The 17,031-nt window shown below is 34.9% G+C and overlaps 4 protein-coding genes across 7 annotated transcripts; 1 reads left to right on the forward strand and 3 right to left on the reverse strand.

Moving 5' to 3' along the window:
• Positions 1-321: 321 nt before the first annotated feature.
• Positions 322-2,524, reverse strand: LOC142531422 (fructose-bisphosphate aldolase 1, chloroplastic-like). Its single transcript, XM_075637531.1, has 6 exons — positions 2,188-2,524; positions 1,761-2,030; positions 1,501-1,610; positions 1,284-1,374; positions 852-1,121; positions 322-760 (listed from the first exon to the last, which is right to left on the reverse strand). Exons 1-6 carry the CDS (start codon positions 2,368-2,370, stop codon positions 482-484), a joined length of 1,203 nt encoding a protein of 400 aa, XP_075493646.1. The 5' UTR covers positions 2,371-2,524; the 3' UTR covers positions 322-481.
• A 1,696-nt stretch (positions 2,525-4,220) lies between these two features.
• Positions 4,221-5,288, reverse strand: LOC142531006 (uncharacterized). 3 transcript variants are annotated; one of them, XM_075636981.1, is made up of 2 exons: positions 5,168-5,288; positions 4,221-5,012 (listed from the first exon to the last, which is right to left on the reverse strand). In XM_075636981.1, the coding sequence occupies exon 2, from the start codon at positions 4,995-4,997 to the stop codon at positions 4,368-4,370; it is 630 nt and encodes a 209-aa protein (XP_075493096.1). In that variant the 5' UTR covers positions 4,998-5,012; positions 5,168-5,288; the 3' UTR covers positions 4,221-4,367. The 3 variants fall into 3 exon arrangements, with proteins under 3 accessions (XP_075493096.1, XP_075493097.1, XP_075493095.1); XM_075636982.1 differs by having other exon boundaries at positions 4,221-5,008; positions 5,168-5,282; XM_075636980.1 differs by having other exon boundaries at positions 4,221-5,032; positions 5,168-5,282.
• Positions 5,289-9,260: 3,972 nt separating this feature from the next.
• On the reverse strand, positions 9,261-12,235 carry LOC142531247 (D-ribulose kinase). Of its 2 annotated transcripts, none has more exons than XM_075637342.1 (9): positions 12,083-12,235; positions 11,621-11,856; positions 11,346-11,485; positions 10,999-11,251; positions 10,765-10,897; positions 10,510-10,598; positions 10,011-10,288; positions 9,745-9,814; positions 9,261-9,639 (listed from the first exon to the last, which is right to left on the reverse strand). In XM_075637342.1, the coding sequence occupies exons 1-9, from the start codon at positions 12,147-12,149 to the stop codon at positions 9,445-9,447; spliced, it is 1,461 nt and encodes a 486-aa protein (XP_075493457.1). In that variant the 5' UTR covers positions 12,150-12,235; the 3' UTR covers positions 9,261-9,444. The 2 variants fall into 2 exon arrangements, with proteins under 2 accessions (XP_075493457.1, XP_075493458.1); XM_075637343.1 differs by having other exon boundaries at positions 12,122-12,213.
• A 1,976-nt stretch (positions 12,236-14,211) lies between these two features.
• Positions 14,212-16,695, forward strand: LOC142531055 (mitochondrial import inner membrane translocase subunit TIM14-1-like). The gene is made up of 3 exons (XM_075637057.1): positions 14,212-14,424; positions 15,374-15,552; positions 16,297-16,695. Exons 1-3 carry the CDS (start codon positions 14,422-14,424, stop codon positions 16,451-16,453), a joined length of 339 nt encoding a protein of 112 aa, XP_075493172.1. The 5' UTR covers positions 14,212-14,421; the 3' UTR covers positions 16,454-16,695.
• Positions 16,696-17,031: the final 336 nt, after the last annotated feature.

Here is a 17,031-nt window from a genome sequence, read left to right on the forward strand (position 1 = left end):
CCAGTATGGCTTAAATGTTTCTCATTTAAAAACTAAATCACTTGCCGGATAATTTAACCAGGGTTAAAGTATACGTTTTAAAGATTTTTTTTATAGGCACAAGAAAATTCGAGAAACAATTATTTCCTGAAAAATAAATAAGGATTAAAAACCTTATAATTATGCGTTTTATAGTTGAGATTATTATCGTCGGAAGTGTGAATAATATTTTGCCATCGGAAATTTAACTACTTATATAGATGTTTAATCATAGTAACCACCTCTGTTTTAATTTATCATGCTTCTTTCTTGTACACGAGCACACGCACTCTATTTCATATCTCATCAAAACATCAGTGCTGATTAAGTTTATCAAGTGTTTAAAAAGTAAAAACAATGAACAAAAATAGCTATGAATCAACGATGAATAGGGCATCTTTTTTTCCATTCATTCATAAATTCGTCATAAAGCGGCCCCTTTTTTGGTAGTGAAATATGCTTATTAGTAGCTGTAGCCTTTCACAAACATTCCTGTCTTGGCTTCCTCTGATTCTCCCTCGGTGGTGTACTTGCCGAGTTGAGCCAACGAGTTAGCCTTGGCCCTGACGAGCAAAGCTTCCTGAGCCGCCTTCACGTTCTCCGGGCGGCCTCCCCAAGTCTTCAGGCATGTGTTTTGAAGAGCTCTTGCGTAGGAAAACGACACGTGCCACGGGTTCGGGGCTTGGTTCATGGCATTCAAGTTCAAGGTTGCTTCCACCTCAGATTGCCCACCAGACAAGAACTGCTCATCAAAAGATTAAAACCCGGTCTCAAATTTAAACTCTACTCATTAACACGCGCATGTATGATGAAGAAAAACTGGAAATACTTGCCATGATTCCAGGAACGGCTGGGGGGATTCGCTTGCGGAGGAGGCCGAGTGTGTATGCGGCAACCTGTTCGGGTGTCGCCTTTTCCTTGCATTCTGCACCAGGAGTGACCATGCTTGGTTTGAGGAGAATACCCTCAAACAATACATTGTTTTCGGCTAAGTAGAAAAACACCTCAGCCCACACCTTCAAAGCTACCTCATAAGTCCTGTCAATCCCATGCTCGCCATCTAGCAAGATCTCTGGCTCCACAATTGGGACCAATCCAGCCTCCTGAATCATCATGAAAAAACACCTTCAGTTCCACCAAATCGTGTGGACTGGAGTTTATCAAACAGTTGGATGTTTAAATTTTGAAATCTCGAGTCATGCTCATCACCCTAAACTCCCCTAGCATGATATCATACAGTTAAAATGAGAAGGGGCTATATGTACCTGAGAAATGGCGGCATAGCGGGCTAGGCCCCAGGCTGCCTCTTTCACTGCCAGGGCAGATGGACCATTGGGAATGCTCACCACAGTACGCCTGAGCAAGGTCCGAATCGAGAAATTTGGTTAGAATCAAGGATATTAAGCTTTACTTAAGGTCTACCGGTATCATTTACATATATTTCGTTTGAGAGGTGACAAAAGTACGAATAAGTATCCTTACCATTTGGCGAAACGAGCACCTTGTTGGTAGTAAGCAGCGGAGCGAGAGGCGAGGCCATCAAGACCTTGGCACCATGACTCGTCATTTGAACCGGCAAGTGGAACCAAACCCTGCAAAGTTTGAATCCCATTAATTATATAAGCATTCAAGAATCATTCAAATCTCTTACCCACATCGCAGCATAGTCACAACAACGAAGAATTCTTATATCCATCCTGCTAACAGCAAACTAAGAAATGGAACGGGTGGTTATTGATTACCTTATCGACTTTAATGCCAGGGACAATATTCTGCTCAACAAGAACATCCACAATTTTCTTGCCATCAATGGTGGATTGGTAGAGAGTCTCCTCGAATAAGATTGCACCAGAGATGTACTGCCCGAGTCCAGGGGCAGCCACGAGAAGGGTGCGATAAGCCTGACGGTTCGCCTCGGTGTTATCGAGCCCAATGGATGCTAGACGCTTTCCACAAGTCGCATTTGATTCATCTATGGCAAGAATACCACGCCCTGGTGATGCAACAGTTTTCTACACCCAAGACACATTTACAAAAAAAGGTCAGTCTCTCAATTAGCTAAACACTCGCCTCTCCAATAAACTTACTACCAAATAACCTACAAAACGCAGTTTTATAAAACATTATGCAAGAACTGAACCAAGCCAAATGATGAAACTAGCCATATACCGCAGTCTTGACGAGCTCATCGGCATAGGAGGATGCACGGACGGTGAGCGGTGATGGTGCCGCCTTGGGGTGGAAGCGGATGGTGGCAGCGGAGGTGGATGGGTGGCGGAGAAGGGAGTGGCCTTTAACGAACTCAGACTTGTTAAGAATAGGAGATGACTTGAGGAATGAGGCTGAGGCCATTGGTATCAATAATTTTCTTTCTCCTCCCTTTTCGTGGTCGAGAAATTTGATGATATGAACTGAAATTATTGAAGCAAAAACCAAGAATTGATCAAAAATCTTATCCCCACACTAACACTCTCTTTGCCACACATCAAACCTTCCTCATGCATGGCACAATTTATAATTGTGTATGCTGTGTTGTGACAAAAGATGTCACATTTGCGGCTGTCATGATTGGGCCAATCGTGGGTTGACAAGTGGATGTGATGATTTGGTTGCACAAGTTGCTAAAATAGATTGAACCATACACAATACTCCACTCATACAGTCTTGTCTAATATTATTTGCTTCAACTTTATTCATTTGTCTACATATTCATTTATTCAATATTTATATTTGTGTTCTATTACTTCTAATAACGGAAAAAAATTTAGTTCATCAGAAGCAACTTAATTTTGGATGTTTAGAAATTGCGAATGAAATTTAGAAGCTGGGTAATATCATTTTTTTCATGGAGGAAAATCAAAGTTAGGAGATCAATCTTTGTCCTATCCCGAAATCCCATTTGTTCATAATTTATTCCAGTTTGTGATTTTGGAAGAAAAAAATATATTGTCCCCGGTTTTAAAAGTTGAGCTCTGAAATCCCATTTGTTCATAATTTATTCCAGTTTGTGATTTTGGGAAAAAAAATTTATCGTCCCCGGTATTAAAAGTTGAGTTCTAAATTTTTCTGTCAAATCCCACAAATAAAGCTCCGATTTCGAACGAAAAAGATCATAACAAGCCCTCACAACATTCAAGAAACTTGTGCATTGCGAAATTTTTATGCTGATATTTAAATATGTGTCTGTACGCATAAAAATATTGGCAAACAAATGAGAATCACTAACTGAAAAACCTTGATATTTTCAAGACTTCACGTTCTTCCAAAAATGGAGCTGTTTAACTGAAAAAATCTATTGGGTATGCAAATGTGAGGCTATGGTCATTTCTGATTTATGTTCTGTTTGTTAGTTTGATTGGGTGTTAACGGTCATGGTTTAATTCCGGAATTGGTGCGAGAGCGACACAGCGTGCACCATATCAGAAGATGGATTGTGTGCCAGGTTAGCTTTAATCATGGGATCCCATGATTAACTTTAAGGACGGGGCCAAGATTTGTGCTAAAATATCAGCTATAAAAGCTCTGCTGTCACTGAATTTCCCATAAGATTTCAAGAATTTTTCGAAATAAATTACTAGTATTAGGTTGCTTGCAGTGTGGAATTCTCCCTTACTAACCAGATGGAACAAGAATATTAAATAGTGCATTGTCTAGGACTTTCAATGCCAAGAAACATCAGAACGCATTTTGTCATGAGCAGCAGAGTCAAGTTGGATTCAGAGAGTTTTCAATGTTGCTTCTGTGAGAGAATTAGCATGCAGTGTAACAATTTCCTATATTTGGTTAGTCAATAATCATCCTTTGCAACATGTTCCAGTGGAAGCATTTTTCCATACAAAGCAAATTCTACAGAATGGAAACCCCACGATAGAGTATTACTTCGTTTAGTCACCAACACAACGGATAAAATATGTGAAGCATCTAAGGGTATGCATAAAATCTTTCAGCACCGATGAAGATAAAATCCAGTTCATTTTAAAAACTTGATCAAGTATCTGATTCGTGAGTGGGTGTATCACCACTTTAAACATGTATATGAAAATTAACACATGGAAAATTCTCCATTATGCAATCAATATCCAAGAACACGTGAAATTGTAAGTGATTACGGTCACAATATCTCTGAACACACAACAAACTTCTCAATGTAAAAAATCAGTGTTTTCAAGGTAAAAACCATCCCAAAGATTGAAATTTCAACATATGCCAAATCTCACAGTTTCCTGATTAGCATTTAATTGAAGTCTTTCTCAGAACTCATCACAATCCTCAAAAATGGGGGCTTTTAATATACATAAAAAAAACAGAGCTTTTTTGGCCAAGTTTTTAAGCAAATGAATGATGTGGTATCAATCTTCTTCACTTTCATCACTACTATATGACACCAAACCACTACTACTAGATACAAGCCTAGACTCATCATTATCACCGTCCTGATTTCTCGCGGTATCTTTTGTATCAGTATTACATGATCTTACCACAGTCGAAGCTTCTTCTGCATCCGCAAAGTCTGTTTTTGCTTTCTTCGTTTGTGGGTTCACTTTAATTATCATTCCCAGAGGACGAGCTGCTGTATTCCTCCTTCCTAGAACTGATTTCTTTTCCTGGACCTTGGAAACTGACGGTGCCTCCTTTAGCTCATGTACAGCAGTAGCTTGTGCTGCTACGGCTGCCTGAAAGTTCTCCAGCTGCAGCTTTTCTTCATCTGCAAGCTGTCGCTCGTATTCTTTTTTCGACATTTCGAGGTTATCGAGAAACTCAGTCTCGTCTTCATCCAAAGCTTTAGGTGGCCTGTGCTTGAATCGTTCGTTGAATTCGGCATCCTTCTTATCCTTGTTTTCCTGCAAAACCTCGTAAAGAGACCTGTCTCTCTGCGCAGTACCATCTTCCACTCGAACACCCCGAGTTCTCCGAGTTTCTTCCAACTGCTCTTCTGAGACGAAATTCACCAACCTAATCGGCATCTCATCATCCGCCATTCCCGAAAATGCTTTCTGATAGTTAAAAATAGAGACTTTTTTTTTCAATTTGTAGTTTATACAAATTAAAATTTCAGCAACGTTAGCGAAAGCACACATTGAAAATTTGAAAGCGATAAATTAACACCTCAGTAAAAAGGATAATTGGATAATCAAGGAAGAAACCATACCTCGTGGGGATCTACAAAATTAGGGTTTTAAGGAATTCATACCCGAACTTTGTGTATTAATTTTCAAAATGAAAATGTGAATATTTCCGGTGCCGGGACTTGAACCCGGGTCTTTCGGGTGCCGAATATCCTAACCAACTAGACTATAAGGTTATGTTTGATACACATGATAGAATAAACATGTGATATACAATATAAAGATAAGTTAATGATAAATAAGATGTAGGATATTATATTTAATGTTTGGTATGATTTTAATAAGAGTGATTGAATTTATATATTAGATTGTAACGACAAAATTAACTTTATCATAATAAATTATATAATTTCAAAGTTGTTGCGTGAATTCATATTTTTTATCTATTAATGCGCCGACAGTGCTTGCATGATTTATTTTTTTTTTTACCTAATTTTATATATTATATAATATGATAATTGAGTCCTTAATTTTGTGAGTCAAGTCAAATATAAATTTTTAAGGTTAATCGAGTGATACTAATAATTTTATTGAGATTTATACAAGTAATTTATATAATTATCTCGAGTTCATTTATATAATTATCATATGTATAATATATAAAAATAAATAAAAATATTTATTTGATTTAAATTTCTAAATGAGAGTATAATAGGATTTATGATTTTTATATATTGAGGACAATTAAGTCATTTGTGGTGTTTGATCATTATATTAAAATTATCACATATCTTAAAAGAGATATTTTATCCCTATATAAAATTATTTATCACGGGCCGATGATATTGTAATGGGCTTTCTAAAAAAGTACCAAACGTGAGATAAGTAAGATTATTTATCAATCTCTCACTTATCTCATCTCATGTACCAAACTATCTCTCTTATAATTAAACTATAGTTTCACATCATTCCCTATTTCATATATAAATTTATCCCAATAATTAAAATTTTGTAGTCCAAAATAGTCGTAACCTGTATGAGAAGTGAGAACTAATTCCAGCCATTGTCTAACACATGACTTCATTATTTTATACTAGTATACCGATGCATGCGTTGCGTACTTGTATATATTTTTTATAATTTATTTTATTTATATTTAAATGAGGATCAAAATATAATTATAAGAAATAATGAGAGACTACACTGTAATTTTGATATATAAATTAAAAAAATTGAAAAATAAAAGAATAAAAAAATAATCTCAATAAGAATTGAACATATATATAACTTAAACCTCAAGAAACAATGACTCTATCCGCTGGACTACATATAACTTGCATTAAAATTTTAACATTTTATTAATATATATAATTATTAAAACAGACCATAACACCAAAATTAGTTACTATAAATGTCTCAAACTTAATAAAATAATATAGATATACTTCTTTCTTTAAAACTAAAAATATAAAAGTACAAGAAGTATCCCCAACATAAAATACTATTATAACTAATAAACAAAAAGTTATCAAATTATTTCGCACAATATCTTCATGCATTCAAGTAGAAAAACAGACTGAGATGATTGTCGATCGGTGAAAATAAAAAACAAAGATGTATAAAATTCATTAGACATACAAATAGTCCAAAAACGACACCAATCTGAAGAAGTCCAACCAACAAAGTACTAAGAGTGTAACATCAATCTCAACTCAATACAAAACAAAGAAAACTATGCATAATTGGCCTTAACACATAAGCCACAAACTTCTTCCTCTAGTACCTTCTGGGATATCTGTCCATGAACCTACAAGACGAGCACTCAAAGGCCAAGTGTCCTCTTCCTCCACAGTTGTGACATATAGCCATGGAAATGCAATCCCGACTCATATGCCCCACTTGCTGGTAAGTCCTACACACAATGTCACGAAAGGGATATAGCAAGCAACTAGCAGACAAAAAGCAACTATTCAATCCCTTGCATTGAACTTTCCATTATGTATTTTTATATAAATTACTTCGGATTTGAGTGAATTACTGAGGTTTGAGAGGATAGAGCAAAACGGAATTTAAAATATCAGGTGTGGAGTAGATTGGATCAAGACCGGAGACACGCAGAAAGCAGCCAGGCACAGCATAAGATGTGGTTTCCCTTTGTATTGATCACTCACTTCAATAGCCCCCTCTTCAATTCAACATACACAATAATGAAAATAATAGTTATGAACAAGATGAATGGATCAAGACCAAATAACCTGAAGCCCCTCCTCGACTCCCGCCTATACGGTGCATCACGATTAGAATAGCGTTGAGTACTGAGCTTATGATGCATTGGACTCCTACTTCTGCTCCTGCTCTTACTACGGCTCCTGCTGTCTAAGCTCATTTTCATAAATATCAACAACCAACTTCTACGCGCAATAATCCTTGTCCAACACAACCACACATCAAAGTCCATAACAATCAGTCTTAGAAAACTTCACTCGTCCTTCATTTCGTAGAAACCAGATTCCAACACTGTTATTGCAATTTTCAACAAACAATACCACCGCACATTATGCATGGAAAAATAAATTAGCTCCTGTCAAATTCTTGAACTCAAAAACACATTGAGCCAACCGCGTCCTTAGCGTCACTGTACAAGCACCTCACACAAAAAGAATATGATATCTAGCCACCAATTAAATCATTTTAAAACATGTCAACTATCATAGTAAAGTGTTTTAGCTTCAGACAGACTCTTGCGACAACATTTCATCTTTACAACTATTTCTTCACAAACAGCAAGTTGAACTAATATATAAACTGACCCACAATTGATAAACACGTGAACCCGAATGAGTCATGACACAAACCATTACATTTTCACATATTCGGATTTGGCGACATTCACCGGGTATGAAGCAGAGAAATGAATCTTGCAGAAGTTCATGGGGACGGGAGAGTCATCAATCCTTCCAATATTCCAGGATGAGAGTTCTCTTTATGAACTGAACCGGCCATATTAATGTTTTATTTCAGCCATTTACCATAATAAAGTGTTAATAGACTCTACGCAGGTTATGATACCCACAGCCAAACTGTCAAAGACTTCTAGGGAAGCATTGACTAGCCATCACAAAATTGTATACTTAAAAACAATTCACAGCTCAATATCAAAATACATTGTTCTTCAATTTTGTACATGTTTTCAGCCAATAACTGAAGCCGAGCAATCAGTTCTTGTTTAAGTATATGATATCTTAAAAATCAAAGAAGGGGATATATCGCACCCAAATCTACCTTATGTTAGATAAGTGATGAGTAATGAATGAAAGGAAGTGGCAAAGATTTTTTTTAAAAAAAATTGCGGATATTCAAATAATAAAATTAAATGTGGTTTTTTCAATGTTTTTGGGACAGTTGACGTTTTTTTGGAGTTTAAGAAAATTACAAAAATACAAGAAAATTACAAAAATACAATAATATCGAGAAACGGTAATAGATTTAATGTAATTTTTTCAATGAAAATAATATCTCGATTCAAGATGGTGTAATTGAAATTAAGCATAATAAAAAATAATTAACAAGTGAGTGGAACATTAAATTAATTGACATATATGTGCCTATGGAAGAATAAATTACTCGATATAAATAAATATATAAAATAAAAAATGCTACCTTTTATAATTAATAAAAATGAGTTACCCAATTATTCATTTTTATTTGATATTTTATATAATCATTAAATTAGTGATATCCCATTAACGTGTTTAATAAATAACCATGAAATATTGCATATATATAAATATTACAAAATTACTATAAAAGCAACACGGTCGATGTGTTTTATTTTTATTTTTTAAAAAAAGAAAATATAAAGTGTATGATTTATTTCTTAAAAATAAATTATATATTCTATTTTATTAAAGTTGAGGACATGATACTAACTACCTATGAAAGACATCAACTTTTTCTTCCAACTTTACCCTTATATGATATTAATATTACACTTTTGTTTTTTTGTTTTTTTAAATTTTTAGCACACTTTTATTTTTATTTTTTTTCAACAATTCAAATATCAATTTATTCCCTCCATAATTTGTCAAATTTCACTTTATTTATCGATAATGATAAAAAAAGACTGTACGCACACGCAATGCGTGTGCAGAGTAACTAGTAAAAATAAATGTGGTGCATCTGAGTTTGGATGGGCTGTAAAATCACCCTTAATAAATGCCACCACATTCCCATATGGTGAATTTTTATGAAATTCAACTAAACAAGAGAAAATTTTATATAGAAATGGATTAAATTTAAGATTCTTCTGATTAATTATTTCATGCAAAATTATACGAGGCGCGATTGCCCCAACTTACGCCTAGCTATCAGCACCCTTCATGGCGAATAATGCAGCTCCATAGGCAGCTTCTGTTTGAAGCGCCCTTCGCACCGGCAAACCAAGCACCCTCTCTCGTATGGCTATCCACTTCTTGTTTCTCGACCCGCCTCCTGCAGTAAACACTTCTTCAACTGGGGTTGCTCCTAGTTCCTTCAGTAAGCTGTAACCCTTGGCCTAAATTAAAATGCAAGGCGATTATTTGATGGAGTTCTCTTCCATAATTAATTAAGGACGAGGCGGCCAACTGAAAAAACAAAATGAAAACGGTGGCTTCTTCACCTCAATTCGGGCGATGGACTCAAGAATGCCATGCAAGTACTCGACATCACTTGCCGGGCGAGGATGCAATCTGATATGATAATTTAATACAGAATATCACTTTTGAGGTAAACGACTGATACTAATTATTGTAGAACACACGAGATATGATAAACATAGAAACATGGACAATATTCTTCTGCATTGAAACTACGACATTTGCAAAACCACTAGCGAAAAAAGAGTAATATTGATGCCTGCAAGGATGAATAAAAGCAAGTTCTTACCTGGGTTCCATTTCAGGGTCTGCTACTGGAAATCTTTCCCCAATATCTAGGAGAGGGTAATAGTCAAGAGGAGAGACTTCAGAAGAATTTATCTGCTCACTCAGTTTCTGCAGCTGTTCATCTGTAAAAATTTGTCGAAGGACAGCACCGCCTGTGTTGGAAGCTCCCCCAACGAGCCATTTATCATCGAGGCGATGACTATACACCCCAAAACGTGCATCTTCTACTCTTTGGGTGCTCAATAATTTTATAGCAAGTGTTGAACCCAAAGATGTGACCTAATCATAAAGAAGCGATGGTTTCCATATGTGGTCGTAGAAAAACATATATCAGAGAGGCGACTCATAGGAATAAAACATTCTTGTGTTCCAAGAATTAAAAAAAGGATAGTGAGAGACTAAACATAGGAAAGACAGCAGCAACAAATCGCCCGTGATAAATAATCAAAAAGCTGCCCATGCAGCAACTTCGTAGGAAAACGAGGTAGCAAGATTCTCACAGATTGTCCAGGTTGATTAGCTCTCGCTGCTATAAAGGCTGCAATACTATCTGTGGTGCCAGTGCAAATAACACAATCCTTTGGAAAACCTACAGACAAAATAAATGTTTCTACATTAATTTTTGGTCCAAAAGCAGGGGAACTTCTGAGGAAATATCCAAAGGGAAAATAGGGAAAATTATAGGACAATATCCTATAAAAATAATGTCGCGATTTTCAAGTTATAGTCAAGATATTATACAATTTAAAACATACCAAGATGTGTTCTGACAACCTCTTTCATGGAACCAATGGTGGATCCAGGAGACAGAACAGTAGGTAAAACACGAGAATATGGCTGAGCGAGAAGCCAAGGGGGATATGACTCTGTTTCTGGATCATAACCCACCTGTCGAAATACTTAAAAAAACTTTTGCATAATTATTAATTTTAATGGTCTGTGGAATAGGTTAAAAAAGCAGTTGTGCGCTTTACTGGAAAAAATCTGACCTTCAAAGCATTGTTGTAATCAGAAATTCCAAGCCTGCCATGAAGAAGCCACAACAACCAGTCCGCTTGATGCAACAACACAGCCGATTGTTTTGCTGAATTAAAAAAATTCCACCAGTGCACAAGTTTGCACAATGTGGAAGAACCAGAACAAACTGTGTGGTTAACAGGAGCGATCGCCTTCACCAATGGCAAAGCCTCGGGATAACTCTCATTGTAGAGGAGTGGTCTACACAAGGGTTCACCTGTTGTGCTACGTTGATCAAAAAAATTGGGTAAAAAGCTTAAACTAGAGTAGTAACAAAATAATGTAGAAAAATCATGAGAGTATGTTGCGAAAATTCAACCTATCAACAATGAGAGTTGTTGCAGAAGTACCATCCACAGAAATGGACGCAACGGCTGCACGAAGACTGACTGGGATATCTTCCAAGAGGGCAAAAAGTGTAGTTCTCCAAGATTTCACCCAATCTACGGCTTCTTCACTCTTTCTAAGACCACACTTACAAGATTATGCATGCATCTTACAAAAGAATCAGACTAACAATTGCAACTAAAATGCCAACAGGAATAGCAATCACAATCTGAAGCTTGAATAGTGCGGTAATGGGCCATTGATTACCATATGCAAAGGGTAATCCCTCTTGCCTTCGGCTTGTATGTTTCCATCCTTGTCAATCAGAGCATACCGAGCACCAGATGTCCCGAAGTCCATTCCAAGATAGAGTTTCCCCTCGGCTTTAACATCAACGTCCGTAGTGTATTCACTAGCCCTCACACTAGCAATTCTTGATTCTAGTTTATTAAATACCTTACATCCCGACATTTTTGAAGTTAAGGTTCTTGGATAACTATTCCCTGTCACGTGGATTGAAAATAAATTACAATTTACAAATAGTTTTAAGTCTCCTTTGATCCTTGTTCTTTGCCAAATTCAATGGAAACTAAAAACATAGTGCAGCAGCTTCTCGAAAAGACTAAGATTTAGCAAGAAGTTTCTACGAAAACATAATAGAATCGAATACCCTCTAGAACTCAACATGCAATTTGAATACAATTTATATCTGATTGAGAGAAAAATTACTGAATTTCAGAGATTTGGGCAGATGGATAAGCAACGAACATGAAGGATTGTGAAGTGAGGCCACCATTTCTTCCAGCACACTATACTGATCAAGAAGATTTTAGCGGCCTTTTATAATGTTCTCTACCTGGTTTGAAGCTTAAAGCGCATGTCGGATGAGCGACTTTTATTTTGACCGAGTAAAGGAATTAGTTGATAGGCCGGATAATTGGGCCTTTAGATCAACCTTGGGCTTTGTACAGGCCTATACAAGCTTTTATTGTACAAGCTGCTGCTGTTGGGATATTGGGAAATAGAAAAGGTAACGTCAGACTAATATTAATAATGAATAAATGAGTTCATCTCACGATTGGATTATATCAACTTTAAACCTCTCAAGGAGATCACTTGTTTATTAATAATAAAGAAGACAAGAGAATTGATAATACAAATCAAAACACTCTCATTTTAACATTCAATTTCATTCCACTAATCATATTCCTTCCAATGATAAACACTCTTTAAAAATCTCACACTAAATCATTTATCTCACTTCTATACTTATCATTGTAGATGAGAGAATTTTGTGTTTTGGTGTGATTTTGAAATGAAAAATGTATGGGTATTTATTGGTGAAGTTTAGAGAATAAAATTAAAACATTATTGCTTACGTAATCAAACCAACAATTTTTGAGTAACTTAAACTATATGTTAATTGTGTTGTTGAATTCCAAAATGGTTGTTTGATGCACTTTTATCTTCAACGAGTGGAGATGTATATCTATTGTTATATTGATTAGATATCCACCGGTATATGTATACGCTGCGCCAACATGTTTGATGTCCCGTAAAGTGACTGTATAATGGATATCAGTCTGTGTGACAGATAATGAACATGCAGGTTGTGTTATATCTGCACCGGAAAAAAGAAAAAATCAACCAAGGAAACCACATTTGGTGATGCTAATCATAATTCATTCTCTTCCTTTGTTTTGCAGGGAATCAGACATTGTTTATACTCTGTAAATAATTGGAACGCATACATCTTTTATGCTTTTTCTTTTTATTTCTAACTCGAAAAAAGACTCACTCTGCTATACCAGTGCCTTTCAAGGGGTTAGGAAAGGGAAGAAATAGATGGAAATAAATTGGGGAAGATGGAAATAAATTACTTCTCGTTTTATATGCTTATTTGGTTGGATGTAAACGAATCGAATCATTTCGCAAATTTCTCGAGTTAAGTCGAAAAATATTTAATTAATATTCGATGTTATTTAATTTGAGCTGCATGTTCGAAATTGTATCAAATTTAAAATTAAATTATGGTGTTCGATAGTTTGCGAATCATTCACGAACTTTAATATTTTATTAACATTATCGATCTATACCCCTTATGTAATTTTTTGTGAGATTTTTTAAATTTTTTATTAATGTTTTTTAATAAAAATTCAAAATTTTGGATAAAGATTAAATAAATTAGTTTAACAATTTTAAAATTTTTTGAAAATGAATATGATAGTGATAAAGAATAAACATGTTTTTTAAAATATTTTTTTAAAAAAAAAGTGATAATGAATTTTTATTTACACATTTATATAAAAAAAGTTGTAATTATTTTTTTTGGAGGTCTTCCTGATTGCATCCTTCTATTTGTTCGGTGTACATGATACATGAGGATTGATTTTTAATCATTTACTTATCATGTATTTTGTGTGCATGATTAAAATTATAAGTTCGTTCAATAATGTGTTATTATTCTTTGTTGGTAGTTATATAATCATTTGGAGAAGAAATGATAATATTTAATTAATTTAATTTTTTTATATCTAAAGTTTAAAATAATTATAAATTTAATAAATTTAATAATATTTAAATATAATTTGATTAATATTATAATTAATCATATTTTAATTATTATTACTTATTATAATTAGTACTAACCGTATTTTAATGTACAAATTTGTTTTAGTATTTTAATTATCATTTGTTATTATCAAATTTTAATTACTTTTATAATATTAATTGTTTTTTAGAAAATGAAATTAGTGAAAATTTAATAATTGTATTTATTATCTTATATTTTATAATCACTCTTGTTATTATATATCAAAATATTTAATAATTAAAAAGATTTTCTAAATGGATACAATTTCATCTGCCTGTCACGCGATTAATTTTCCACTCGGCTGTTCATTTTTCAGACGGAAAGTTCTTCGGTTGAGATTTTTTTATCACAAACCCTTAATTCTAGAATATCGAAGGACGGTGTCCGAGACTGTTGAATATATAGAGGAATTATCAAGAAAATTCACGAGGTTAATTGTCGTTTATCGGAGCCTAAATTTGTATTGAAACCAATAATGGTGAGTGCTGCACCCCTTTCTTTCATTGTGCATTACGCTTGTTATTCAATACATGAGTGTCGCTTAGATAAATGTGTGAATTGTTTTTCAGTGTTAATTGATTTGTTTTTTTTTCTTAATTACTTGATTTTGCTGCTGCTAAGAGTGGCGACTTGATGGTTGCCGATTACCCATTTATCATGATTTTTTTGTCAGAATTTTCATCTTTTGGCTTCCAAGTTGTCTGTTTTGTATGTTAGCCTAATTGGCTAAGTCGTCTGTTGATCTGTGCTAATGCCAGTTGATCGATCTATGCTGGTTTTCATGTGGTTTTGTAACATTGGGGCGAAGTCAGCAAGATAATGGAGCAATCTTCCCTCGAAGTTTAAAAATGTTCAATTTTTATAGGTAGTTTTTCCAAAAGAAATTTTGACCTTTAAATACCAAATGCATCATCAACCTTATAGTAAGTAATATTATGCCTCCTGTATAAATCGAATTCAGTTGAACGTATCACATCAGGTGAAATTTCAGTAAAGGTTTCTGGATTAGAGTTAAATGTGACTATAAGACTGGAGCGAACTAATTCTATGGTGTTTAATTATTCGTTCGCAATTAGGGTCCTGAAAAAGGTTAGACATTGGTATACTTTGAATTAGTATTTCTTCCGATCAAAACCATGTTTTGAACTTTTACCAGAGAAGGCAACCAAAGATGCCCTAAATTATGAACTTCATATCTTTTGCCATTTTTTCAGATGCTATGATCAAGATGATTAAGCCAGGTATACTTGAAGCTATTTGAACTGAAATGGATAATTTTCACCTCTCATGAGTCATATCTCCGCTGCAGTTTATAATGATCTCATTCATTCGAATTGCTACTTATAGTGATTGTTGCTACCTGGGTTATTTGCTGATGATTTTTTTATTACTATTGTTGGGAAATTCAAACCTGAAATTTGCAACAGACTACGCCATTGATTGCAGGACTTGCAATTGCTGCTGCTGCTTATGCTGGTAGATATGGCATTCAGGCCTGGCAGGCATTTAAAGCAAGACCACCTACAGCTAGAATTCGTAAATTTTATGAAGGTGGTTTCCAGCCTACAATGACTAGGAGGGAGGCGGCTCTAATTCTTGGTGTTAGGTGAGTTCAAACCTTCTTTTTGATGCAACATATGCTAATGGAATTGTTAATCTTGCTTTGTTTGATTCCTTTTTAGGGGACAGATTTCTTAAAATCACGTATTACTTTTGTAGTTAAAAAATATTGGATTTATGAAATTCTTCTAGTTATTCAAAAAACTGCAAAGTGCACAAGCATGCATGCAAGTTGCGAAGTGCAGCAAGACATGAGTTTGACTCATCTTAATCCAAGTGTGCGGCTGGAAAATTTGATGTATAATTTGTAAAGATCTTTTGAGTTTATTTGGCGTAAGCCAATTCACTCATAATCTGAAATTTGGGCTTAAAATTGACCAAATCAACTCAAACCAAGCTCGGAATATAATTGCTGGATCTCTTGTGAAGTTTCAAGATTTTGCTCTACCTCGTCTTGTTTCGAAATTTCAAATTGCCACTTATATAATCTAAAGCTGTTCTGAATGCTGAAAATTTGTTATCTTCTAAAACTGGAATGCTAAGTTCATGTGTTCTCAGCTTGACAAATTGATATTTGGTTATCAGCAAATATGAAAAAACACAATGGCGTTTGAATCTTTTGACCACGGATGCTTGAGTGAGTTTTGGCGTTTTTTGGTTTGCTTCATTGATACGAAACTGCTATATATTTTTCTGTGACCATAGCCCCGCCCAAATTTCTTGAAACTTGGAAATTATGTGATGTTTATCATCCGTTATTGCATCAAATGATTGACTTTACCTTGATTAGGGAAAACACCCCGCCCGATAAGATAAAGGAAGCACACAGGCGAGTGATGGTAGCAAATCATCCTGATGCAGGTGGTAGCCATTACCTTGCTTCTAAAATAAACGAAGCTAAAGACATATTACTTGGGAAGGCGAAAAACAGTGATTCCGCTTTTTAATTATGCTAGTGATTCGGTGAACTTTTGACAGCTGAAAATGAGCATGAAACACCGCCCAAAACTAAGAAATCTCGTCCTGGATAAACCATTCAAATTTGTTCCTCCTCTACCAAAATAATCATGTAAGCTTTTGGGCCCTTGCTCGGTTAATTCCTTAATATGATGTAAATGTACGTTATTTGTGGAAAACCATTTCTTTTTTTCCCCTGACAACGGTATTGAATGTGCGCCGTTTTCTCTCAGATTAACTAATCTATGTTTGCTAACTTTTTTGCAAGTTTGTTGAATCGATCATTTTTAACGAAGAGGGACACTCTTTTTTACACGATAAAAGATACGAGATAAGATAGCGGCGATCTAGAAAGACAATTCTAGCATGAGTTAACTACGGCAACCACTTATATTTAAAAAAAAAATATATCATGAAGAGCTAAGGTGTTTGTTTGGTTAAACGTGCATGAATAACATCAGTAGATGAGCTCATGGGAAGTTCTCTTGCGTTACTAACATCGGCTCCTCATGATATATATTTTTAACCTTGACTTCTCTTGATTTTTTTAATATAATAGATCGTGGTT

The sequence above is a fragment of the Primulina tabacum genome, chromosome 17, assembly GCF_025594145.1.
Source record: "Primulina tabacum isolate GXHZ01 chromosome 17, ASM2559414v2, whole genome shotgun sequence".
Taxonomy (NCBI): domain Eukaryota; kingdom Viridiplantae; phylum Streptophyta; class Magnoliopsida; order Lamiales; family Gesneriaceae; genus Primulina; species Primulina tabacum.